At 52.2% G+C, this 25386-nt stretch overlaps 10 protein-coding genes across 10 annotated transcripts; 3 read left to right on the forward strand and 7 right to left on the reverse strand.

Annotated features, from left to right (window-relative positions):
* Nucleotides 1-155: 155 nt before the first annotated feature.
* On the reverse strand, nucleotides 156-2503 carry CC1G_08679 (hypothetical protein; the record flags this gene model as incomplete). The annotated part of the gene is made up of 3 exons (XM_001837614.1): nucleotides 156-2076; nucleotides 2136-2182; nucleotides 2249-2503. 3 exons carry the CDS (start codon nucleotides 2501-2503, stop codon nucleotides 156-158), a joined length of 2223 nt encoding a protein of 740 aa, XP_001837666.1.
* A 469-nt stretch (nucleotides 2504-2972) lies between these two features.
* CC1G_08680 (hypothetical protein) lies at nucleotides 2973-5330 on the reverse strand (the record flags this gene model as incomplete). Its single annotated transcript, XM_001837615.1, has 3 exons — nucleotides 2973-4896; nucleotides 4949-5076; nucleotides 5127-5330. The coding sequence occupies 3 exons, from the start codon at nucleotides 5328-5330 to the stop codon at nucleotides 2973-2975; spliced, it is 2256 nt and encodes a 751-aa protein (XP_001837667.1).
* A 453-nt stretch (nucleotides 5331-5783) lies between these two features.
* On the reverse strand, nucleotides 5784-9625 carry CC1G_08681 (hypothetical protein; the record flags this gene model as incomplete). The annotated part of the gene is made up of 5 exons (XM_001837616.2): nucleotides 5784-6158; nucleotides 6212-8001; nucleotides 8053-8228; nucleotides 8279-9285; nucleotides 9332-9625. 5 exons carry the CDS (start codon nucleotides 9623-9625, stop codon nucleotides 5784-5786), a joined length of 3642 nt encoding a protein of 1213 aa, XP_001837668.2.
* A 796-nt stretch (nucleotides 9626-10421) lies between these two features.
* Nucleotides 10422-11177, reverse strand: CC1G_08682 (hypothetical protein; the record flags this gene model as incomplete). The annotated part of the gene is made up of 1 exon (XM_001837617.1): nucleotides 10422-11177. The coding sequence occupies one exon, from the start codon at nucleotides 11175-11177 to the stop codon at nucleotides 10422-10424; it is 756 nt and encodes a 251-aa protein (XP_001837669.1).
* A 2051-nt stretch (nucleotides 11178-13228) lies between these two features.
* On the reverse strand, nucleotides 13229-13955 carry CC1G_08683 (hypothetical protein; the record flags this gene model as incomplete). Its single annotated transcript, XM_001837618.1, has 4 exons — nucleotides 13229-13290; nucleotides 13348-13415; nucleotides 13473-13716; nucleotides 13775-13955. The coding sequence occupies 4 exons, from the start codon at nucleotides 13953-13955 to the stop codon at nucleotides 13229-13231; spliced, it is 555 nt and encodes a 184-aa protein (XP_001837670.1).
* Nucleotides 13956-15564: 1609 nt separating this feature from the next.
* Nucleotides 15565-16271, forward strand: CC1G_08684 (hypothetical protein; the record flags this gene model as incomplete). The annotated part of the gene is made up of 4 exons (XM_001837619.1): nucleotides 15565-15745; nucleotides 15805-16033; nucleotides 16089-16153; nucleotides 16210-16271. The coding sequence occupies 4 exons, from the start codon at nucleotides 15565-15567 to the stop codon at nucleotides 16269-16271; spliced, it is 537 nt and encodes a 178-aa protein (XP_001837671.1).
* A 531-nt stretch (nucleotides 16272-16802) lies between these two features.
* On the forward strand, nucleotides 16803-18138 carry CC1G_08685 (hypothetical protein; the record flags this gene model as incomplete). The annotated part of the gene is made up of 3 exons (XM_001837620.2): nucleotides 16803-17042; nucleotides 17097-17711; nucleotides 17773-18138. The coding sequence occupies 3 exons, from the start codon at nucleotides 16803-16805 to the stop codon at nucleotides 18136-18138; spliced, it is 1221 nt and encodes a 406-aa protein (XP_001837672.2).
* Nucleotides 18139-18184: 46 nt separating this feature from the next.
* Nucleotides 18185-19279, reverse strand: CC1G_08686 (histidinol-phosphatase; the record flags this gene model as incomplete). The annotated part of the gene is made up of 3 exons (XM_001837621.2): nucleotides 18185-18451; nucleotides 18501-19067; nucleotides 19121-19279. The coding sequence occupies 3 exons, from the start codon at nucleotides 19277-19279 to the stop codon at nucleotides 18185-18187; spliced, it is 993 nt and encodes a 330-aa protein (XP_001837673.2).
* A 514-nt stretch (nucleotides 19280-19793) lies between these two features.
* CC1G_08687 (hypothetical protein) lies at nucleotides 19794-22228 on the forward strand (the record flags this gene model as incomplete). Its single annotated transcript, XM_001837622.2, has 3 exons — nucleotides 19794-19999; nucleotides 20056-20348; nucleotides 20401-22228. The coding sequence occupies exons 1-3, from the start codon at nucleotides 19805-19807 to the stop codon at nucleotides 22226-22228; spliced, it is 2316 nt and encodes a 771-aa protein (XP_001837674.2). The 5' UTR covers nucleotides 19794-19804.
* A 741-nt stretch (nucleotides 22229-22969) lies between these two features.
* On the reverse strand, nucleotides 22970-25334 carry CC1G_08688 (hypothetical protein; the record flags this gene model as incomplete). The annotated part of the gene is made up of 3 exons (XM_001837623.2): nucleotides 22970-24686; nucleotides 24742-24989; nucleotides 25074-25334. 3 exons carry the CDS (start codon nucleotides 25332-25334, stop codon nucleotides 22970-22972), a joined length of 2226 nt encoding a protein of 741 aa, XP_001837675.2.
* Nucleotides 25335-25386: the final 52 nt, after the last annotated feature.

Raw genomic sequence — 25386 nt, forward strand, 5'->3', positions numbered from 1 at the left:
AGGCTTTCACACTGATAGGAACTTGACATTGGCGTTGGCCATGAGACTAATAGTAATTGCGGAAAACTGAATTGTTAAATAAATATATAGGACACGTGAAACTTGATACTGGTTGGTGATGCCAATCCGGTGACCACATAAATTAGAGAGGTGCTTTAAAAGTTAGGGTCCTTGGTGGCTCTAATACGAACCAGCTTTCTACGATCAGCACCCGTGGTGGGTACGTGGTACCCTCTTGCTTCACTCTTCCTGACAGCCTCCCTCAGCATTGCGGTAAACCTTTCCTTCGTAAAGTCTGCCCGCTGAGCTCTCTCATACTGCACCTTTTTAAAGAACCCTGGCCAATTACTGACCTCATAGATATCCTTGATCTCCGCGGCCATTAGATCTGGGAGTTCCTTGACCGCAAATCCATAGTTCTGGTCGAGAGCTTGGATGCCAATGGCGCGATAGGTGCGGACGAACAGGTCTAGGAAGGTGACTTGGAACATCATAAGTCGGAGGCTGGTCTTGGATCTGGCAAAGGTCGCGTCCAGTCGATACGGGCTTGCCCCTGAATGTTCCAAGATCTCCAGCTCTGGAGAGTCTCGGAGGACCCAGCGAACATTGCGAATGATCACCTCTTCAAGGATGGGACCATTCATCATGCTCCAGGTTGGGCTATTAGACTCGCCAGGCGGGGACATGATCAACACAAAGGCCACCACCGCGATGAGCTCACCCATGTCAGGCTCAGAGTCTTTGGTTCGGTTATCGGGAGATGCCAGGAACCGTTGCAGGCGGGCGACAGCATCATTCAAGATGATAGGCTTATCGCCTGCCATGGAGATTAGGAGGTGCATGAGATGGCAGTAGTAGACGATGGCCCTTCCTGCAGTCATTTGTAATTTTCCGAAATTGTCGTCGGTTGACTCGGTCTTAAAGGCTTCATCACGGGAGGCCACCAGTTCCGTGACGATGTTGTTCATCATCTTGTAAACGACTCTGACGGCGTCTGCAGGCCCCTTTGGCGTTGGGACAATCCTCGGTCGACTAGTGTTGGTCGCATGTCCTCCCCGTCCTCGACCACGACCTCTCGCAGGTCCATGGTCATTCCTGCGAACGAGCCTGTTCTCAGCCTCCCGCACAGTACTAGCAATTTGCAGTAGACGCGTCAATGTCTCTTCCTTTGCTCGGTCGAAGTGGGACGGACGGAATGCCAACGGAAGAAAGAATTCTTTCAACTTGCTTGTCTGGGGCATCCCTGAACTCTGGACACTCTTCGTGGCCTCGTATTTGTCATACGCCTCCATACTGACCCATTCAAAGTCTGAAGACAGAATGCGCTTCTGAGGGTTGAAAGTGACGCTGATACCCAGGATTGATTCGTTTAACTGCGTTTTGAGGAAAGAGCAGTGCATATCTCTCTTCAGCAGAATGCAATGGGCATTGGCCAAGGCATGGAAGCGAGGATATGCCTGTCCAAAGGCGATGACGGACTCCCTGGTGAGGTTGGCAGCGATCTCCAAGAGCACATCGTCGTTGACCTCGTCGAGAATGAATCGGGATGTCGGAAGACCGGCCACCAGCGACACAGTCGGATCGACCTTCCTTTTCTGGGCTGTCTTCCGTTGAACATGTGGCAGAGCATCGGATCCGTACGGGCATTTGCTGCAGGTCCATGTCGAGATGTTCTTCAAAGTCGAAATGTACCGACGATTGAGCATCTCCAATTTATGGACCTGCTCGGACCTCGGGATGCCCTTCTTTGCTTTGTGGGTGACAATGTCTCCTTTGGAGATCCTGATAGTTCTGACCACCGTTTCCTCTCCCGGATTTGCTTCGTATCGGGCCTTCAGCGTTGCCTGGGTGCCGCCAGAAGCGAGACGACAATTGCATCTTTCCCGATTCTTTGCGTGACAGCAAAGCTCCCAGGGATTCGACAACGAAATGTACTTGTCCTCGACATAGGTGGTGACAATGTGGTCGCCTAACCAAACCGGGCGACCGCCATAGTTCCGCTCAGTAGTACTCGTGCAGGAGAGCAGAGCTAACAATCGCTGGATGAGACCTCGAAGCGTCAGGGCGTCAGTGTATCTAGAAACGTTATGGTTAGCCCTAGTCGACGGACGGGTTAATATTGAGGAAATACTTACACTCCAGAGTAGCCGTGGTGGCGGAGGTAATCCCGGGACCAATGGAGCTGATCGAAATATATGGTTCTACCGTGTGAAAGGTTAGGATGGTCTATCTCTCTACTGGCGCATACTCTAGGAGATGACGATGGCTGCGAGTATCCAATCAGCAACTCCCAATGGCTATACAGATAGACATCGAAATGGAGGTTCAATCCGGTCAAGGGTCCAGCCTGAGGGGTCAATACCAAACAGAACCTTCTGATTTCGACATCGTCAACATCGTCAATAAAGACAGTAACGCCGGGCGAAGGCTCTTCCAGTAGTTCCGTCAACTCACGGTTGAGACGGGCGAGGGGATGGCCAGAAACGTTGAGCTGGGGTGACATGGAGAGTAGCGACGGGAGTTCTTGTTCCCTCACAGCCTGTGGTGCTTGACTTTATATATACGATGCCGCAAAGGTCAATGCGGCTCCGCGCCGTCACGAGGCTGCCCTGGTTACGATGGAGACACGACCCGCGCTTGGACACTTGGAGACGTGCAAAGGTACACAAATGAGAAGAGACCATTAAGCCGGGACAACGTTGAACGTTGCCATCGGATCGGCGTCGCGACCAAGTTTGGACCAAGTTCAAGTTGCGACTCGGGAGCTTTTGTCATAGAGAAGTCATGTGTTCTCAGGCAAGCCCATACACCGATTAATGTCGTTTCACAGAGTCCACCGTATCACCATTGACTTCATGATGCTGAACTTGACTAAGGAGCAGAAATTACGACCACCAAAAATTAGCAGCCCTAAATACAGCTAGCCGAGTTCTACTGCAGTAAATAATAAAATGTCTAAGGGTAGTCGAAGACTAGTTAAAGTCTCGATCCAATCTACGCCTAATGTCGACCAACTCTGCCCTGCGACTGGCATCTCTGGTAGCGGTATGATACCCCCTCCTCTCACTCGACCGTACAGCATCCCTCAACATCCCAGTAAACCTCTCCTTCGTAAAGTCCGCCGCCTGTGCCCTAGCGTACTGCACTTTCCCAAAGAAGTGCAACCAACTACCAACTGTATAGATATCCTTGATTTCAATGACCATCAACTCGGGAAGTTCTTTCACAGAAAAACCGTAATTCTCGTCAAGAGCCTGAACACCAACAGTCCGATAGGCTTGGAGAAACAGGTCCAGGAACGTCACTTGGAACATCAGGAGCCGGAGGCTGGTTTTCGACCTGATAAAAGTTGTTTCCAGGCGATATGTGCTTGCCCCGAAAGGTTCCAAGACCTCCAGTTCTGGAGAATCTCGGAGGACCCAGCGAACGTTGCGGATGATCGCTTCTTCTAGGAAAGAACCATTCAACATGCTCCAGTTGGGGATATTGGGATCGTTTGGTGGAGACATGATCAACACAAAAGTCATCACCACAATGAGCTCGCCCATGTCGGGCTCGGACGTTTTCGTTCGATTGTCACGAGATGCGAGGAACCGTTGGAGGCGGGAGACGGCATCGCGCAGAATGACGGGGGACGAGCGGGCCAGGCAAATGAGGAGATGCATCAGATGGCAGTAAGAGATGATAGCCTTTTCCGAAGCCATGAGCAACCCTCTGCTATCGAAACGATGGCGTGAAAGGGTGATGATGGCATCATCGCAAGATTTCATGAGTGCCGTGACAATGTTGTTCATCATTTTGTAGATGACTCGCACAACGTCCTGAGGGTTCTTTGGTTCTGGGACGTCGATGGCGGGACGTGTCGCAGTTACTCTGCCTCCTCCACCGCGACCGCGACCACGGCCACGCCCTCGACCGTAACCACGCCCCCTCGCAGACGCTTGATCTTCCCTTTTGGCCAAGTTGGATTCTGTCTCCCGAATAGCACCGTCAATCTGTCCCAGACGTTTCCAAATCTCCACCCTAGCCCGCTCAAAGTGAGATGGACTGAACGCCAGCGGCAGGAAGAACCCAAAGTCGCGCTTCTCGATACTCTTCCTGACCTTGTGCACGTCGAACGCCTCCATGCTGAGCCAGTCAAAGTCAGACGACAATGTGCGTGGCCCAGGATTGAAGGCAATGCCAATTCCGAGGATTCCATCGTGCAGCTGGGTTTTGAGGAAGAAGCAGCGAACCTCTCTCTGGAGGAGGATACGATACATCGTGGCCAAGGAATAGAAGCGAGGATATGCCTGCCCAAGGGCTATGACGGACTCGGAGGTGAGATGGTTGGAGAGCTCCAGGAGCACATCGTCGTTGATTTCGTCGAGAATAGACCGGGATGGAGGGGTGGTTAACAACGACGCGACCTGAGGTTGGGTTACGCGAGGTTGTTGCGACTGAAGGTGTGGTAGGGCACTGGATCCATATGGGCATTTGCTGCAAGTCCACTTCGAGATATGCTTCAGAGTTGAAGTGTACCGAGGATTGGTCATCTCGAATTTATGGATCTGCTCGAACCTCGGCGTGTTTTTCTTGGCCATGTGGATGACCGTCTCCCATTTTGCGGTCTGAATCGTTTCCAGTACGATCTCCTCTCGTGGGTTTGCTTCGTATCGTGCCTTCAGTTCCGCCTGGGTTCCATGCGAGGGACGACATCCACAACCTAAATCCATTGCCACCCAGCAACAAGGTTCCCAGGGGTTCGCCGTCGACATGTACCTGTCTTCTACATAGTTGGTGACAATCCGGTCCCCAATCCAAACGGATCCCCCATAGTCCTGTTCGATGCTCGTGCTCGAGAAGAAGGTCAGAAACTGTAGGAAAAGACCGCGAAGCGTCAGGGCAGGGGTGTATCTAGAAACATGTTTAGCCTGGTAGGTAATAGAGAAATGGATGATGCACCCACCCTCCAGTATATCCGCGCTCGAGGTAGTGCGGGAGTTTGAGCAGGTCGCAGCAGATGTAGCCATTTCCAAAGAGGTTAGGGTGGTCAATCCCATTCACACTAGTGGAGACTTGAGGAGGTTGGGATGGCTACGGACATTGATTAAGTGATGCACTAGCTTGAAATTTGTACGACGTACCCAATCCTCCGGCAGCACGACATCGAAATGGAGGTTCAATCCGGTCCAGGGTCCAGCTGGAGGGGTCAACACCAAACAGAACTTCCGAATGTCAGCATCGTCAGTGAAGACGGCGACACCGGGGTAGGGCTGTTCCAGCAGCTCTGCCAGGTCACGGTGGAGGCGGGCGAGGAGACGTCGGGAGACGTCGGTCGGTGCTGGCATGGCGCAGAGTGTTGAGAGCGGGGTGAGGAGCCCCTCCCTTGGTTCATACACCGCCCAGGCGTGCAGGTTTTGTACTCAGCTAATGCAGATCAGGGCACCTGTCTCTCGGAACCGCCGAAATTATAGTGGGCGTTTGTTCCCGAGTCATGTCGCAACTAGTCATGATGGAGTCAAAGGCAACCATGGAAGGGTCCGCATGCAACTGTGTCACTACATAGGGGCATCAAAAACATTTCTGTCTCGAGGAAGTCGGCATTCAGCTAAGGATAGACAAAGGCAAGCAAGCACTACATTCCTCTCAATTCAAAAATCCCAAATTCCTGTTGTCATTCCCTAGCATAAGGAAGTAGATCCCCGTGTATATAGTAACTGTAATTGAGTTAGAGTATCGCCCGAAATTAAATCCACATGGCACAAAGAAACATTCATCGCCCTGGCATCAGATCCTCAGCCCTACTCAACGAAACCACCAACACTCCGAACACCCTCCACAAGTCTCCTGTACTCTCTCAACAACTCTCCGACCTCTGAAAGTCTCAACTCGGAAGCAGGTGTTGTAAGGAAATAAGGATTGGGAGGTGCAAGTCGAAGGACAGGGTGTGCTTGATGTTGGGGTGGGGGTAGAGATCGAGGGTCGGGGTGGGATTGCGCTCGCATACCGGGATGTTGGTGCTGCAGACCAGGAGAAGTAGCTCGTGGAGGGTACCATGGTTGAGGAGACAAAGATCTCGGGATAGGACTTGGTGAGCGCGACGAAACAGGACTTTGACTGGGACTCGGCGACCTCCCTGTTGACGCCGAAGGAAGTAGAAGCGACGGGTCTGAAGCCTAAGAAAATGGACATTAGCGTCAGTACAGCAGCGAGGTGCGAGGCGGTATACCTTGAGATTCGAAGAAACTCTGGCCAGTCGATCCGAAAGACTCGTCCTTGGGGGCCGGTTGGTCTCACTAGGAGAATTGGTGGAAGGCACGGCCGTTGCCAGGCCACTTTCATCTACACCGGCGTCTTCATTGTTCTTCGACCGCTTCTTTTTCTTCCTCTCCCTCTCTTTCGCCTTCTCAGCCCTAACCATACTCTCAAAGCTCTGGAAACTAGCGGTGCTGCGCTTGGTCGATATCGCTCCAGCCCTTCCTTCAGCCTCTCCTTCCTCCTCACTATCGTTATCCTCCTCCGACCCTGAGTCAGAACCGCTTCCACTGTCCTCGTCGTCATCCTCCGAATCATCCGAACCGGTGTAGCTGGCGCTGCTGCTCCCCGCACTCCCGCCAACCCGAATCCTAAGCCCCTTCAAACCCTTGATCGAACTCTTGGACTTCACAGAGCTCCTGCTCTTGACAGAAGCAGGCCTTGAAACGCTAACCAATTGCTGTCCTTCCTCTCCTCCCACACTGGACGAAGCCCTCGATCTTGATGGTATAGGAATGGATATCGGAATCGACGAAGTGAGCGAGGACAACGAGAACCCTCCTGAAGGGGTGGATTGATTTGGAACCGATGACGAGAGTGGCGGATATTGGCCCGTAGTGGAAGTAGGGGACGTAGACATTGGAGCGTCTCTCCGCAGCAGGTTCCCAAACACTGGTTTCGAAGGGGGTTTCTCTGCGCCAGGTGTAGTCGGTCTCGAACTCCCTCCTGAAGGACCATGACCATGATGTCCCCCTTCCACCGAGTGATTTCCCAACCCCTGCTCCTTCTGTCCCGGGAGGAACGGGAACGCCCGCAAGATACCAAACGACGAATCCACGACCCCACTGATCACCTTGTTCGCTGAATCCGCGATGGCGTCCACCTGCTGGTCGATCTTGTTCCTTAGTCCTCCGTGCGTACTGCCGAGCGCGAGAATAGGATGGTGGGGAGACGTAGGCGTCGAGCTTCTTGAAGAAAGTGAGAAGGAGCTCCTCCTCGAAGATGGGGTACCAGCTAGAATACCCCCGCCTTCTGCACCCTCTGCACTCAGACCCAGAGATTCAAGGTCCACGTTGACCAAGAATTCGGCAACCGCCATGAGGTTGATCAAGCAATAGCTCTCTTCTCCCGTACGAGTGGACGAAGGCACCCGATAGCGTTGGACGAAGTAGAGGTTCGAAAAGAGGTTCGGAGGGTTGGAGCAGACGACGGAGAAGATTAAGAGTGGGAAGAGAGTGTCACCCGATATAGGCGTGGGTTCAGAGGGCTGTTTGGGTTTTGGCGCCTCGGACACCTTTTCAAGAACGGGCTCGGATCTTGTGGGTGGTGGGGGAGAGGGCGGCAAAGGTGGAAGAGGCGACTCAGACCTACGCCTCCTCTCCTCCTGGGACGCAAATTCTGCAGGAAGCGGCGTCGAAAGCGGCAATGGAGAAGGAATATTCCGACTGTCTGTTGAGGACATCCTGGTCATGGACGCAACTGTCGGAGTTTTCTCGTCTTCATAGCCGTATCCGGCCTCCACTTCCCTCGGTATCGATTGTGAAGAGGTCGACCTCATCATATTGATATGGCCCAGCTGAGGTTCCGACGGCTTTTTCTCCAGTGGCTTCGGTGGTGGCAGCGGCGAATGAGACTGGGCATCAGAGGCTGGTTTCAATCGTATCGGCGGCAGGCGAGATAAGCCGTCGACGAGGACTTTATGGGCGGCTACCATCACCGCAGCTTTGTCCGCTGGACACCTGCACGAATCTAGTTGGCTAAGCACTGTGGAAGGGTTAGATCGTGAAGAGACTGAAACTGGGCAGAATCACTGACTATCTCCGCAAGCTCTCACCACGGCATTCAACTCTGGCTTGATCTCCTCGTCGACGATGACGTCCAGGTGCTCTAAACTGAGGTCTAGTTTGTTAAGCGAAGATATCCGAGAAGAAAGAACAGCGTCTGGGGATGGCGGAGGAATGGGCTCGGAGGTCGGCGCTTGGATAAACAGGCTAAAGACCGGCGGATCAGTAGTAGTTTGAATAGAGAGAAGGACGCATACCGATCGTAAAACAAAGCGGATATTGCCCTTTCCACTGCCTCCATGACATCCATCAACCTCGTTTCTAAATCCTCCTCCTGCTCTTCTTGTTTCTCCTTGACCGACTTTTCGTCATCCGCATCCGATTGCGAATGCAACGAAGACGTCGACGCACTCTTCTTAACCAATGCAGACGAAGTTCTAAGATCCTGTTCCAGCGTTGAGAAGAATTCCTGCACCCAATCCGCCACTGCATCTGGGTTCCCCTCGCACGGATTGACCTCGTACTCCTTGTCCTTCACCTGCTTCTCTGGATGCTTCAAGCTCTCCAGAGTCTTCCTGGTCGCACTCCCAGGCGGCTTCCGGACGAACGGCATCCAACCGCTCGTAAACTCGCTCACGCGATCGATGACCCAATCCTCCACTCCCGCAGACGACAGCATCTCGCGGAGCTCTGATCTAAGAGTCTTGTTGATCGCTTTCGAAATGACGGGAAAGACTAGCTGGTGAGAAGTGGTTTGGATAGTGATTTCGATGGGGGCGTCCGAGTTTGACTCGATGCTTAGGAGTGAAGCCGGTGGAGATGGTGGAATAGGTGCTGGCGTGACCTTCGGTGATGCTCCGAATAGCGAAGCAAACGGATTGCCGATGATTCGACTGTTAGGGTTCGAAGGTCGTGGTCGAGGTGGTAGAGGAGGTTTCGTCGGGGGCGTCGCGCGAGGTGGAAGTGGTAGCACTGTCGGTGGCGATTGAACCAGCACCTTGGGATACGAATTCGTAAAGTGGGGAAGGGGCGGTAACCTCGTGAATGTCGCTGAACGTGTATTGGGATTGACCAAATCACCAAAAAGCCTTGAAGTAGGCGAAAGAGACGACCTGAACGTGAGAGTTTCGCCTTTCAGCTGGCCCCTCAAGCCCGAAAGCGTTACGACTTCTGAGTGGGACGAGAAGTAGATATGGTCCCTTATAAATTCGCTGGTGATTTTGTCTGTCGACGATGCTGGTTCCAATGGGAGAAACAGGCCAGCCTGATTTCAGTTAGCCTAGACCAATAGGATGGAACTCAAATAATACCTTGCCGGTCGTAAGAATCTCAGCCCACTCGTCGTCCTCCTGGAGCTTTTCGAGGATCGCCCAGCCAATGGTACTGCTATCGAGCCCTACATTCTGTGCTGCAGCCTTAAGGTGCATCAATTGTAGTTTGGTGGTCGCATTGATGTTGGTTTGCCCGGGCGATGTTGGGTGGACTGTAGTCGTTGTCGTCGCTGCTGGTGTACCACGCTGCCGGGGAGTATAGGGCACATATTTCGCAGCGTTTGGATCGAGAGGGTGAGCTGCTGTCCCCGTCGCCCTGGATAGCGAACTCATGTCCGAGTGCAGAAATGCAAACTATGGGACTGGCGAACGATCCCGATTCTAGCTGTAGAAACCTGCTTGGACTTGCGAGTCGCTCGTCACTCTGGGTAGTTGATCTCCCTATCCTTGACGTTGGCGTGCTTTGACCGGGAATTGGGTATCGATTGAGCCGAGCCTGCCTCTGGGCGTCGCCAGCCGTTGGATCGTCGACCGATTGGCGTCGTTCGTGGTGGTCGTTGGCGAACCGGTCGCGTCGGCATTGCCCCACTTGGAACGTGCTGCGGCCCGCTGTTCGCTTCACTGTTTGGTCTTATTGTCCATGCCCTTTGATAGACGCCGCGCTCGCACCCGACAGGCGCGCGGGAGAGACGCTTGAACGCCCCTTCTGCAGACAATGAATGCAAACGAGAGTCTCTCATTGATGACAGTGGAAACAGTTGTTTATGAAAGGGCTTCCAGAGCCGTAATATTCTTCTGGTACAACATTAAATACAGCAATGAGGGAGTATGAAAGTCCGCGTGATGTGAAGTAAAATACATGTGAACAAGTAACAAAAGAATTACAGTATGTGCGTGCTCGAATCCTATTAATCCAAACCGTGGCCAAGAGTCAATTCAGTCATGAGGATAGAAATGAAGATACAAGTCGAGTCGTAAGAAGAAAGAAAGGAGAATGTACAGATAGAGGATCGTGTGCGTGTGTTGGAATCCTATTCAAATTGTAAACAAGAAAGAAAGAAAGAAATTCATAAATCCAAGGCCGTTAAGTCGTCGAAAAGGCCCTTCGTCATCACCCGATTTCTTGAGTCTACGCCTCTTCGGGAGCGTCGTCGTCTTCATTGTCAGTGGCTTCAGGTTCGGCAAGGACAATTCCTCCATTGCCAGCATCGGTCAAAGCGCCGTCCTCCACCACCTCCGCCTCCTCAGTGGCATTATCGACCGCGTCAATGGGGTCGGCTTTGCCGCGGTTTGCGGCCCTCTCGAGTTCTTCTTCGGCATCCTCCTGCTCGGCGTACTCGTCGCTTTTCTTGATCATGGCGTCGACCCTTTCCAATCGCTCTCTCTTGTACCAAGGAAGATCTTTCTCGTCCACTTCCTCCTCTTCCTTCTCCTCTTCTTCCTCTTCCTCCTCATCAATTCGGTCATCGGAAGAGCGCCAGTCCCCAAATCCATCGCTACTAAAATCGAAATCGGACCAAGACGAATCGCCATTCAGCGTGGGTGCAGGTTTGCTGACGACGGGGCGGGGTTCGGTGCGTCGTCGCTTCTTGGGTGGCAGAGGTTCTGGGACATAGTAATCGTCGCTCGGGGGACCGTCACAAAGGAGGGCACCCCATCCGTGGATTTGAGAGGGAGGGTAGCCGTGTTGACGAGATACGACGAAGCGCTTGTCGATGCTGTAGATCGTGTCGGATGCTTCGACTGTGTCGTGGTTTCGTTTGAGGGATCCCTTTGCCTTTGGAGTAGTGAATTGGTTGTCGCTGGTGTCACCAGCGTCGGTGGCGGAAGCGGTAGATGGCGCGCTCGTGAGGCGACGAGGAGTTTTTGGAGTAGTTTGGGACATCGCTCGTCAATGGGTGGGTGTAGTGGGTTGTGTTATAGACTGTGGATTGTTGGAGGATGTTTCGACCAAGAGAGAGAGAAGATGGATGGTTGAGGTTGATGATTGAGTTATGAAAACGGTCGCCGAACACGTTTTAAAGCCCATTGTCCATGATCTCGTTAAATTCCCTACAGGGGATTTTTTCCCGCGCTCGGTCGCCATCAAGGTCCACATACGGCGTGACGGTTACAAATAGCCTAGTCACTCTTCAGACACCCAAGAATGCAGCGGTGTGGTGTATGAGGAAGTGGATAGCGGCCTGCCTCCGTGTAGGACCATCGACCTTGAAAACGGCTGAGAGGGATCGGTTGACAGAAGTTGACCAGTGGCGTCAAGTAAGGTGCGCGTCATTGCGGCTTTGAGACACTCGCATTGTCATATTTAGCTTGTTGCCTAAGATGAAGCTCCCCCGAAACGCGATCATAGACAATACGCTGCCCAACAGCCGGGTCCTATCTCCCAAGGTCAGTGCGGCGTGTTCAGCGCCAGAAATCGTTGCAATGACAGACTCCCAGAGCCTGTGGCACACGTTCATAGTGTAGATGAGGTTATATCCTGCATACATAGCCTCCAAGTTTGGCCCGAATTCCCATTTCGCCAGAATTTCTGCACTTCGCTTTCACGAAGTCGTCGGGGGAAGCGGAGAGATTGCCCGAATTGGAGAAAGCCCCTAACTTCGCATAATCCGCAAATGCCAAAGACAGCCGAGTCCGAACGAAGCGGAGGTGACGGTGAAAGTCGAGAACACTGGCAGAGAGCGCTGATCTATGTCTGCAAGTTGCCCCTCCTGGCCCATGGTGAAGTCGAGATCTACAGCCAAGACAAGAAAGCTGTCGAGAAATTTGCACCTTGGTCTACGGTGTCGTAGTTGGTCCAGATAGTCCGTCGTTGGTGAGGGTGGTTTGTTTTGCGTAGCGAACGGCAGTTGATTCACCAACTTGAAAGGTTCTACAGGCTCTAGATCTATAGGAATTGGTGCTCCCGGCGCGAAAGATCCTCGAGTCTACTTGAACTGCTTGGGTCAGAAAGTAGGGTCGATCGTATAGGTAGGCTGCAGGCTCCAGAGTATCGCTCGTCGTTAACATGGATAGGACCAAAGCACTCTGGTTTTCTTTCCACGGTGGCGACCATTGGGATGGAGAGTATACGGCTCAGCCCTCAGAGAAGGAAGCAGACGCGCTGAGATGCCTGCAAGGATCGATTTTGGTCGTGCCAAACAAATCGGAAAAGCGCGGCGGCACTGTTGCTCGGCCCGTCCCAGGCTCGATGAGTTCACACCAACCTTGGCCATTGGCTTGCGGATTCGGACTACCCGTGCAAATCAAATGCGACAGTACTCTGGAAAACTCGTGTCTATGATTCAGACCTTTCAGGTTATCCTAGTACCCTCGCCTCCTCGTTCGATTCGCGTTCGACTCCGCCCAACGCACAAAATGATCACCACGCATCCCCGACCAGTAAAGATCCTCACTGTCCCCAAGGCGCCCACATAAAGAAAACAACAAATGAAAGCGAAGCTGAAGAGGCATATGGGACTCTGACTGCCAGCTCAACACCAGACGCATCCTCGTTACCCTCCCTGGTGGGTTCAAACACGAACCTACTGAGTCTGCGTCTATCCAAAGATTCAATGCCTCTGACATTCCTTCCTGCATGTCCAAGGCGGGGCTGCATTCTGGCTCTTGATGACCCAATGGACTGGTCCCTGTTTTCGTCACTCTGCTCATCTTGCTGTCCAAAGCGAAGCCGTGGCTCGACTCTGCCGACGCACCAGTAACGATGCAACTGCCCGGAAAACTCGCCCTACTTTCCCTCCGTGGAATTTCTGAACATTTGACAGATTGGAGGGCCTGCCACGGTTCTGGGAGGGACACCTACCTGCCCTGCAGAGTGATAAGTCGTGGCTGGTATGTCATTCAAATCCTCCTCAACCCATAATATATTCACTGTTCTCATAGAATAACGTCCATACTGAGGGAAAATATGACGTTTCAGACGTGATACGAGTACACTTAGACATGGTGGTCCTGGATATCGACGATGAGGTTGCCGTTGCCCCAGGCGGCGTTGTTACCTGCAAGTAATAGAGGTGAGAGCCGGAAAGAAGCTCAGACATCTAATTTACGCTTACCATTGAGCTGGTTATTGCTGTTCTTGCAGTGTGTGAGGACCCAGAGACCACCTCGAGCGACGTCTCGGCTGCGTAAGGAGACAGAGTTAGCACCGTCAAACGAAATAATGGAAGGCCAAACAAACCAGTAGGAGGACCCATGATCGACGCATGTGCCAGCGAGGCACGTTCCCGTCCAGAAGGCGCCGAGGGCCTGACAGAAGGTGGTTTTGGCAAGCCAGTTGGGATTTTGGGTGTTGAAGGGGACGACACATGGGGTGGTACCGAGAGAGTCGAGGTAGTTGTAGCACGCAAGGGCACCGGCATATGGCACCAGGCCACTGGTGCGGCATGTGGGGCTCCAGCGCTTGGTCAAGCCACCGTATTCAGCTATGTAAGTCCGGCATCAAAACGCTGGAAAACGACTATGGAAAAGGAGTATGCTGACCTTCGATGGATTGCAGCACTTCTTCAGGGATAGGCTTGTATAGGTCCTCCTTGGTCATTCCTAACTCTTCGAGAGACGGGAGGCCAGAGCCGGGAACAAAATCCTCGACGTCGGCGGGCAATGCGACGACTGCAGTGGCAGCGACAAAAGCGAGAGCAAGGGTCTTGAAGAGAGAAGACATGGTGGAAACGTAGTAGTGAACCGGAGCGATGCGGATGGAACTGAAGAATGTCCGCTCCAGCAGAAGAGTTTTTATACCTTTCGATCACGACCACAGTCACATTCGGCCGGCTTTGCTGCATAGACCCCGTTGGCATTGCACGGGTACCACTGAGAATTCACGTATTCATCAGGCGACCTCATCTGAGCCACCAAAGCATACATACCATCTATTCCCCCGCTGTCAGTGTTTCCAGAGGGAGAGCGAGACTTGTTCTTTGTCATATTCAACTTGAACGCCAAAGTCGCCGAACCTAATCTCCATTGGGAGACTGGGCGCTGCACGCGCGCCACAAGCCCGGGCGCTATGGCTGTCATCTGAAAGGCAGGGAGACTCGACTGTAAAATGATGATGTATGATATTCCAATAAGAGCAAGAGCAACATACGTAGGTACGCGTATGTAGTAGCGTTCTTTGACATCGGTCTAACTTGATCGAGAGGGCCCCTTCCTCCGAGCTCTACTTCAGCTCCACCTGTCTTGACCTATACATACCCTCGTTACATCCATGATCCCCAGCATCCCCGGGACCCTCACGTAAAAAGATGTGAGGTTCTTCCCTTCGGATGTGACTGGCTACTCGTGTCGTGGAAATTATGGAAGTTGATTTTGAAGATCAATGGACGTAAGGCTAGGTGGTTGAGCGAGTTTCATATGCGTATAGACCAATCAACGCCATGAAGACTGGAGTCGGCTCTCCAAATCAACGGACCTTTCACAACAATTTCATAGATGTCTGCGACAAGAGGGACCAGTTTCATAAAAGCACGAATATTTCCAGGAAATTGACCTACCGTGTCAATATGTCATTAATGCTCTGGGATAGTTGACGAAAAACCCGGCACCGAAATCCGGATTTCACGGTATCTATCCGTTCAGGTTCCGGGGCACGTACCTGAAGGAACCCGCACCGCGCCCTTGCCTCCGAGATGGGCGCATTTCCCCGTCGGCTCAGGTTACTTTGGGAGTGAAAGGTAAGATGATCTACATATACAAGTAAAGGTACTCCGTCGATCATCTTGTTACTTTACGAGATTGAATTCAATCGACTTAGGTTATGGCGCCAGAAGCTTTCAGGTATGTATTGCCATACATAAGTTATGCTTCGAGTCCAGTCCTTCCACAAGCGGAGCAGCGCAGGGCTCACTTTTCTTGCTCCGGTGTCTTTACGTAGCCCTCGAGAGTAACACCGCGCCCGTCCATAGATCAGCGCCTGATACCCTAATGGAGCAGGATGAGCCCGACTCCCCCACTATTACTCCCATTCGAACAATGAGCCTCTTAACCGTCCGAATTTTCTGACGGTGGTAGGAAAAATGGACTCAGTCGCCCGTTTCCCTGCCTCTGGATCAGCTCAGCTGACGAAAGAATAGTGAAACAGGGTCTTCGCACAGGCCCCCGTGCGGTTTTCGTCCAGATTCCAAGCCACTTGGCGAGACTGCAGGAGCTACAAAAACAACACAAACTTCCGGAGATCGGAAGACCTGGAAACCTATAAAAACTGTCGCAATGAGGCGAATATTCTTCAGTGCAATCCACACTTCCCCAATTCTCTCTACATCTCCTTCATCATGCCTTCTCTCTTCAAGACCCTCGCTGTCGCATTTGCCGCTACCGCTGCAGTCGTCGCATTGCCCGCGGATGTTGACGATTTCGTCCCCGGCCCAGGTCTCCCCTCCCTCGAGGAACTTGGTATGACCAAGGAAGACCTCTATAAGCCCATCCCTGAGGAAGTCCTGAAGTCTATCCAAGGTCTGCATTCACTCTTCCCATCCTCGTTTTGGAATCACCTCGTTAACCGTTCCCTGTAGCTGAATACGGCGGCTTGACCAAGCGCTACACCCCCACCTGTGGTAGCACTAACCGGGCATCCCATGCCGACGCCGTTGCATGCTACAACTATTTGAACGGTCTCGGCACCACTTCCTGCGTTGTTCCCAACAACGCCGGTGGTGCTGGTAACATCAACTTCTGCAAGATTGGCTCCGCCTACTGGACTGGATCCTGTCTCGCTGGAACTTGCCCCGGATCCTCGTACTGGTAAGGTCGAGCTCTACTTCTCATAGTTCGTCACTGAAAGCATTCTACTCGACAGCCGCGACGTTGCCCGAGGTGGCCTCTGGGTTCTCAACAACTGCAATGTCGGTGGCCAAGTTCGCGGTATGTGGAGATTGAATATCTCTACTTTGTTGGAGTCTCACCTCTCCTCTTTACAGGTTCCAACGCCGCCTGGGGCAACGGCAATCTCATCGTTGGCATTCAAAACTACGGTGCTTGAATGTAGATTGTATCATTTGCTGCGAATGTCTGTATCTCTGTCCCAAAGCTATTGTTCCGCATGTAGTTCGTATCTTAGTAAGGCCACTTCCACTGTCAACGCCCCATGGTGCTCTATAGGAGCCTGAGTGACTGTCAATGGCGCATGTCGACCTTGTGTCGACCTATTTCCAAACTTGGCGCCACACATACCTGATTGGGATTGGGTCTAACCCGCCAAAGGATTTGGTTCATGCCCAACTCAGCCGTCCTTCCGTCAGCCTTACACACATGAAGTTCTTCACCTCTTCCCTGCATGAAGATCTCAGATAAGCTGCCCAAAACCCCGCTGCCAAGCTTTTGATGACCATGACCATTTCGAATGTTCTCACTTCATAGCTAGAATTCCACAAAGAACTTGAGCATGATAGACAGCTCGAGTAACATAGAAACTAGTCTAGATCAATATCTATTCGCCCCCAAAGCCTATGCATTAAACTCGAGTGTAGGGCGCAACTTCCTTCCTTCCTTTCCCCACCTCTGTTCCCCTCGTATGCGCCAACAAGAGGTCATCGACCATCTCCACCGCGAAATCAAACACCTTCACCAACAGATTCAGGAAATACGAGAAGACAAGAGAAGCTTGCGAAGGGAAAAGGGCATCCTCGAAGAGACGATCAAGAGGTTGGAGAAGGAAAAGGCAGAGTTGATAGTCAACTTGATTGAGGCGAGGAAGTTGAACCCACAGGGTGTAGGCACTGAAGCTCAGACCCAGATCCAAGTATACGAGATAGTAAGTGGGGATCAAAAGGCGTCGTCATGGCGGGAGGCACCAATGTCATTACAGGGCAGGAATCAAGGGGACACGAATTCCAAGAATCCACATCATCATGGGCAGAGTCAAAGCCAAAGCAATAGCAACAAGCCAAAGGCTAATCGAAATAAGAGATCTCAGAAATCGTCCTCAAACTGGACACACCAAGGCAACGACGGAACAAAGGGGCAAAACAATGCACCGCTGCAGACGTCTTCTGAGAACGGGTACCACCGGGCCCGCACCGAAGAGCCCCACCGCTCGTCGAAGGCGAAAGGCAAAGAAAAAGAAATACCAACAGAGCCTCGAGCCGACCGCGACCGTGCACACCACCACGGAGAGTACCGTAATGGGGGAAATCGAGATGGAGATGGCGGACATGATGCCCACGATCGAAGACCTCATTCATCCCATTCAGGCACTCAGCCTCAACAACCAGCCCGACCAGACGGTGGGATCCTCGACAGCCGCTTCCACGGATCGGGTATTCCAAAGTTCCGAACGTCCTCATTTGCCGGATCGTCGAGTTCAAAGCGGGTGGTTTATGGGCCCGAAGACTTGATCCCGGTCCCTGAGTTTAAATTCGATCATTTTCCCCCATCCCTGATGCCAGCTGCGTCGAGAGGGAATCAGCCTCATAACACGACGGTATGTCACCTCCCGTATCATTTCTGAGAGCTCGAGTTCACGGGTGTTCCACGATAAACAGAACGCTGCCAGCAGCAGTTCCGTTCGTGGGCGATCCCAACCTCCCCCTCTCCCCATTCGTCCCAACATAACCCACCTAAAACGACCCCGTACAGAACCAGAATCCAGAGAGAAAGCCCATAATAATCACCCGATTGACCACAATTCCTCAAGTCTTCCTCCATCAAAATATCGAAAGGTGGAACAAAGCCAAAAGGGAAGGAAAGAAGATGCATCGTCAACATCAAGCAGCAGTTCTAGGTCTGTCATTTCAATTTCAAGCTCGTGCAGTTCCGAGAGTTCGTCGTCGTCATCGAGCAGCTCGAATGGTTGCCAATCGGACAAGCCAAAGAAGAAGAAAAAGGGAAAGAAGAAAGGGAAAGGGTAGCGGTGGTAACCTGGAGTCAAGGCTAGTTAAATGACGATAAATATTGTTATGAATAGCGAGTTGGCAGTGAGAATCGACAGACCTTGTTCTTGATCCCTGACCAAAAAGAGTGTTCCTCCCATTTTCCTTCTAGCTTCACAGGCTTCACTTTTCGTCCTCCCGCGTTCTGTTCGTCACTACGAGTGAGATACCAAAGCTCCGAAACGCCGACCGATTTCAGGTAGTCATATGCCCTGTGGTAGTTCAGGCCTACTGCGTGAGGTCCATGACTGTCATCCGACAACGCGAGTCGTCCGCCGTGGCCAAGGATAACCTAGAACCCGCTTAGTTTAGTCACGACTCAACCTGAGAAATCGACACACCCTGATGATATCTTCCCCAGGATACGCGGTATCCCATTTCTTTCTAAACGCAGCAGCGTTCAGTTCGAACAGGGCTCCGTACGAAACAGAAAACTTGATGTTCCTGATAATCTTCTCCCATACGTCAGGGAAATCCGCGAATCGCATTGACGGTGCAAAGAGTCGACAAAGATCAAAATGGCCAACGACCTCCGGCTTGAATCGTTCCAGAAGCTGGTACTGGGCGTCAAAGTACGCGCTGTAGAACTTTGCGTATGTCGTCCGCTGATCGTCGGCCGCATCGGACGAGGTTGACGGGGCAAAGTTTCCCAGTGCCTTTTCGTAAGTCGGAAGGTCGAAATCTATCGGCACCCCGTCTACATGATGAACGGATCCAACGATGTATTCCACCTGATCTCCAAATCTCTCGAGAATCCGGTCCAAGCCAGCAAGATCAGCTTCAGTGATGTGTTCTGTTTCCAGACCGACGAGCAAAGTGATCTGGGATGCATAGAGATCCTTCAGTCGATGAGCTTCAGCTAAAAAGGCTTCGAATTGGTTCATCAAGTCATCCAAGGTCATGTCGCTCTGCGTATATCAGGGTCAACTATAATAAAAAGTGACAGATGATCAGCTCGAACCTCTTCAGGGTAAAGATCATCGATGCGATACCGGGGAACATGTTCAGTCAGTCCAAACACTTGGAATTTCTGCCTGATAGCTTCTTGAACCACCTCTTCGAGCTTTCCCGAAGCGTGTTTGCAAAATTGTCCAGAATGCGAGTGATGACTGTGAGGCATTGTGGTGGTTGAGGATGAAGCTGAACCCGTGAGAATTTCGCCGAAATTGGGCGCTTATTGGATCGGTGGCATTAAACAGACCAGCAGTATCGACAGCTCTTGCAAAGTTACAGCAACCTCGGTTCAATCTTTAAAACGGGAAAGCCGTAAGCTTTCTGTTCAGCTATCCCTTCGCTGACCCCAACACACTGCCCTTGACTCGAGCGCGAAGAGTGGCTATGTCTTCACGCGACTTTCTGATGTCGCAGACATCGGAGCCAACGTCGTCCGAGGGCCCGTCCCTTCGCCATCGACTGAGGATATATCAGATATCTCCAACCGTTTTTACTTACGCGGATTCCATAGCGCAGGCGCTGAAATATGGCCAAGATAGCATCTGTCAGCGAAAATGTGTCAATGCCAAGTTTGGTTCGAATTGATGGGCGTCCCCTGAAAAGGCGAATGTGCGGCCGGCAGTGTCCGTCATTAGCGACTTATGACATTCCGCCTGCAAGCTCGCCGCCATCGTCTTGTTCTTTGACGACCATGGTGACACGACCAGGCAACGACTCCCATGACCCTCCACCCAATTTCTCGACAACGCCTCGACTTCCTTGGTCTGTTCTGACCGTCTTGTCGTTGGTCTCGCTCGTCGTTGCAGGTCCAGTTCAACGCGATGAGCAGCAGCTTCAGCGCCGTCAAGACCGCCCCGGGTCGCCTGGCGTCCCAGCTTCGATATGGGTAAGCTTTAAAGCTCTTCAAACACACGAAAAGTTATTAAGCTCTGAACCCAATAGATCCCCGTCGTGGTCGTGGTCGTCGTCTTGCTTGGTCTGGTGCTAGTGTCATGTACGAACAAAAAGTTGCGAGCACGGGTCATGCCTGGCCGAACCACCGTTCAGAATCCAGCAGCTCCAAGAGAACTCACCGCAGAGCAACTTGCGGGTACTATCAATGGCGCAGCTGCCAACCAACCAGTGGCCCGAACAAGAAGGGCTCGTCGGCCTCGACGGACTCCATCCCAGATGTCAGTAACCTCCCTCCCTGCCTACAACAAAGAACCTGGAGAACAGGAGCTAGTGGTTATCCGGTACGTTACCGCTATTTCATTTCGATAGACTTTGGCTCAACCGTTTTATTAGCGGAACAGATGCGCAAGACGTTCCCGCTACAGCCACAATCATTCCCGAAGAAGATGGAGAGAGCTCACTGAACTCTGGAGACCAATCTCGTGGAGAGAGATACGCCCCCGTGCCATCATCTCCCAATGATACACCGCTGCTTGACGATTACCAGAACAACGACAATGAGCGCGATGTCGTCGCAAATCCCAACAGCGATCCCCCAAGTGCATCAAGAGAAACGACGGCCCTGTTGGACGCTAGCACTCCTGTCGAGAATGACACCAGAGGAGAAGCACCGCCTTACTTCGAAGTGGTCGACATCACAGATGCACCAGCGCCAGCACCCACCGTTTCTGCTCCTGCTCCTGAAGCTCAGCCATCTGCCTTATCTTCGTCTGCAGTCACCAATGCCAGTGCTTCTCCTCCAGCCTCCCCAGAGCGTAGATCTGGTATTCGCACCTTCTTTAACCGCATGTCCGTCGCTGGCGCGCCCAGAGGATTCACTCATACGAGAGGAAATTCGTCCATGTCCCAACTTTCATCTGACATGTCGCATGACCACGGCTCTCCTCCCCCTACATCACGCCACCGGACAACTCCTTCTGCTGGCAGTTCTTTCTTCCGACCACTTTCACGCCAAAGATCTCCATCAACACTCAACAGTGGTAGTTCTGCACGACTTAACTCTCCCTCGCTTATCTCCCTTGATTCCATTTCAGCGCCACTCACGCACACACTCATGCGCACCGAGTTCACTTATCCCAAGTCCGGACCCACTCCCGAGCAGCTCAAGATGATCTCGTCTCGAGAGTCGATCGGAAGGTTCGCAGTGCCCTATGGAGATGATGCCATTGCATTTGCCAGTACTTCCCGTCTCGATGTCAGCTCCCCGCCTCCCGACTTTGATACTGCCGTAGGAAACAGTTCAAGCGGAAACCTCCGAAGTGCAGGCGTAAACGGCAGCTCGACTTCTCTCCACGTTCGAAATGACAGTTCTGGAATGCGAGCACCATCGCCTCTGGCTCAAAGTGCGTCGCCGCCTGCCCCACCTGAACCCAGTGGCGAACCGGCGCCTACCACTGCGCCTGAGCCATCCGGTGCATCGGAAGAAGCCCCCGCTACCATCAAAGCAAAGGGAGCCCTCGCTGAAAAGTTTACACAGGAGGAAGACGTTCCTCGTAGCGATACAGCAACACCGCCCCGTGGCCAGACCCCAGTTGAAGAAACTGATAATCGCCGAGACACCATCATTCTTTCACCCGAACAATCCATCGCAGCGAAGTACAAAGCTCTACCCTTCTCTGCCACCGTCGCGACAACCATCGGTCGATCAGCACCTTCGTCACGGCCCTCTTCAGCACAGATAGATGAATTCGGTGCACTGTCACCGAGGTCTCGCCCGCAAACGGCCAACAGCATCAATTCCAAATACGGCACGGGCGTATCTCACATCTCTCAAGCAGGTCCTCCACCCTCTGCGTTCAACATGAACGCCTTCCACGCGGACAACATGTCTATCAACACGCGTTCTGAATCGCGAGCGAGCATGTATTCACACCAGACCTTCGAAACGGCCGCGGAGTCGCTTTCAGCGCGTACCAGTCGAATGGGGTTCAACACCGATCGCGAGACTGATTACGACGATTTCGACGATGATGATGACTCGGACGAGTCGGAAATCGACTGGCTTTCGGGATCAAGAGCTAGGAGGACGACTTTGCAACCTTCAGCTGGTGGCTCCCATCAACAGGAGGCTACGGAGGCGACATTGAGAGCCCGCCGAAGCAAGCGGGATACCATCATTGCCACGCCCTCCAATTCAACTATCGGCAAAACAACAGCATAGACGCCTTAAGGCATTTCTTCTTCTTCAAACTCATTCTTTCTCATCTGAACTTTAAAGCCAACTAAAGCATTCACTAACCGTTTCTGTTTTTCATTTCTGTCCTCTCGCCTTGGGTCAGCGGGTTTCATGGAAACCAATTCTGTCTTCACGAAATTGCATCGTCTCGCTTTCGTTCTCTTCTAACGGATGGATTTTTTTTTACCCTTTTTCTTTATCTCGGGATGCATTTGGATATCATGGCATTTTCCCTCTACAAGCGCACATCATATCGCACAAAACAGACAAACAAAACCATCTACCTTACGCGTCTTTTCTTACCACTAGTCTCTCTCTCTGCTTTCAGCTCGCTGTTTCCTCTCCACTCACAGCTCACCTCCCATCGCATTTCCACGGCTATCCTCATCCATGACTTGCTATCTTACTACTCCTTCCCCATACATACACACGCTATCACTATCGCTACCCTATCCTTCCTGGTAATGACCAAACCGAATAGCACAGACAAATATACGCACCTTGCAAAAAACCTGTCCAGTCACGATCGATCTTAGGCGCCCATCGAGGGCGCAGGACGTGTAATCACGCCGTGTCACAAACCTGCACAATTTTCCAACGCAGACTAAGAACCACTTGAGTTGAGGAACGGAGTAGCAGGCGCTTCATTTCGGAGCACCAAAGTCCTGAAGCATCTCGTGCTATTTGAACCATGAAGCCTGGATTACATGCAAATCTGCTTCTTCGCTAGCCACCAGACACCTTCGTAGTCATCACCCCAGTAGACATCTGCTCCGCCAAACTCCTAGGGTCGACAATCCAAATCGCAGCCACTTCCCCATTCCCTGCTACCGTCCTGCCATCAGCCGGAACGCTTTCTTTCCCACCACCGTCTCCACCCTCCTCACTCGCTCCCCCTTCCAATCCTCCAAACCCACCATCCCATCTCTCCCTCCTCATCTCCTTCAACATCGCCTTCACGCTCGTCCGATTCGCGGTTAGAGTCGTCCAACCCAGCTCAGCACCCCACAACAAACTCTCCACCGTATGGGCCGTCAAACGAGGGTTGACCTTTGTAACCGTAGCACGTTGAATCTCTTCCTCTTCAAGTTCAGGGCCTTTTACGTTCTCGTTATTAGAATTCGAGGCGTCGGAAGTTCCCTGCGGACGAGAGATAAACTGGTCTCGTACGGACCTTGGGTGGGGTATGATCTCCTGTTCGAGGATATCCCTACACGTCTTCGCAAGTTCCTTGAAGAACCTAGGCCTCTCTGGTGACCCATCCGGCACGCCGACCAGCCTCCCTCCAGAACCAACCCCGCCCTTCCCTTCATGGAACCTCATCGGGAACAACGGCAAAGCCCCCTTCTCAAACCTCGACCCCTGCCAGAACAGCTCCTCTCCCTCCTCGACCGATATCCGGCGTTCACCTTCACCCAAGACAGGAGGGTACGCGACAGTATTGACATCCAAACAGAACAGGGCATACGCCCGCCTCTTCTCATCCACACCTCCAATCTTGGACACAATCCGTAAGCACCTATCCCGTGCTTCCTTGGTCGCCCAAAATTCTACAGGCGGGAGGTCGGATGTGCTCGCATGCACCCCATTCGTTACCGGTCCGTGGTCAGACGAGTGCCCAGGAATACTCATCAACCTCTCCCTAATCTCCGTAATCATACTCTTCCCCATCTCCTGCAAGAGCTGATTCCTAAGCGCTCTCGAGTGCGTCGCAAGGTCATTCGGAAGATCTTCCAAATCCACCTGCTCCTCGTCTCCGTCTTTCGCTCCTTCCGAACCTTGCCTCTTCCACGGCTTCAGAGGCGCCCTCCCCTCTTTCTTCCTCCTCATCTCCTTCCATTCTCTATATTGTTTGGGTGGGATAAACCTTTTCTTCGCCTCCTCCATCGTCTTTGGGAGCTCCGCGTGAGTCAAATCCGAGATGAGCGCGATGAGAACCGACAAGTCGAGGTTGATCTTGAGACTGGGATGAAGAACCGTATTCTCCGCCAGAGTATTCTTCTCCTTCTCTTCATCTGCAGTAGACACAGAAAGTACAGGCAACTCTTCCTCCAGCCTCTCCCCAAGCTCAACCGTCACACCCATCTCCTCCAGCAACCGAACAGTCTTTCGTATCCGCTCGTCGTACTCCCCTGTACTCCCCTCCGGAGGAACTTCCAACCTCGTAAGACGCATAACGACTTTCGGAATCTCCGAGTCTTCTCTATCACCTTCGTCCTTTCCTGACCCTATCCTCCTCGCCCAAGACCGCTCAACCCGGTTAGTCCGCGCAGCCTCCATAAGCGCCCTCCCCATCTTCAATATCGAGTTGTCGAATTCCGTCTGTGCGAGTGAAGGCCCTATCCCATTCTCTTCACCATCTCCACCTTCTGAATCAGAATCAGATTCGGTAAAATACGAGTCGATCTCGCGGAATTCAGATATCAGACGGGAGTTCTTGATACTATAAGTCCAGAAATGTTAGAGATGGAAGAACTAAGATAGAAATGGGCACGCACGTATTGATCCTGATCCACCTCCTCCCGTTATCAGCCACTACATCCACCTTGGCTCCAGGAGCTCTAACACCCAACCCCATCTTCCTCTGCGCACTCCCAGCCGGCTTCGACCCGGGATCGAAGAGAAAAGTCTTGAAAATCGATATCACAGGAGGCGGTGCGCAAAGGACTTCATTCCACACCGACATCAGGTATGGTGCATTGGTGGAAAGAGGTTGGAGGTGCGCCGAATGAGGGTCGTCGAGGAACTACTAAGAGGATTCGCTGGATGAGCATCCATCGCCAAAGAAATCGGTGTGAAATCTGGAAAAAGAATGGTGATCGAGTATTACCTTTTCCAGCCCATCCAAGTCAATCTTCAAGCTATCTCTCAGCTTCTTGAGACCAGATATCTGGTCTTGCTGTGTCCAACCACTACCTGCTTGTCCATCTTCATCGTTCTTTTCCTGAGAAGTTTGATGTTCTAGTGAAGAATCGAGGATAGGATATCGAATCGAAGATGGCTGAAAGTTTGAGATATCCTGATAGATCTTCTGTAATCGAGTCTGTAAAATCCTGAGCTCAGGATGAGAAACCGGGTCCGTAGTCGACATGGACGCTGAAGAGAAAGATGCTGTTCTGTCGACTCCCTTTGTCAATCGGGTG

This window comes from Coprinopsis cinerea (genome assembly GCF_000182895.1).
Source record: "Coprinopsis cinerea okayama7#130 chromosome 6 map unlocalized cont3.6, whole genome shotgun sequence".
NCBI classification, from domain to species: domain Eukaryota; kingdom Fungi; phylum Basidiomycota; class Agaricomycetes; order Agaricales; family Psathyrellaceae; genus Coprinopsis; species Coprinopsis cinerea.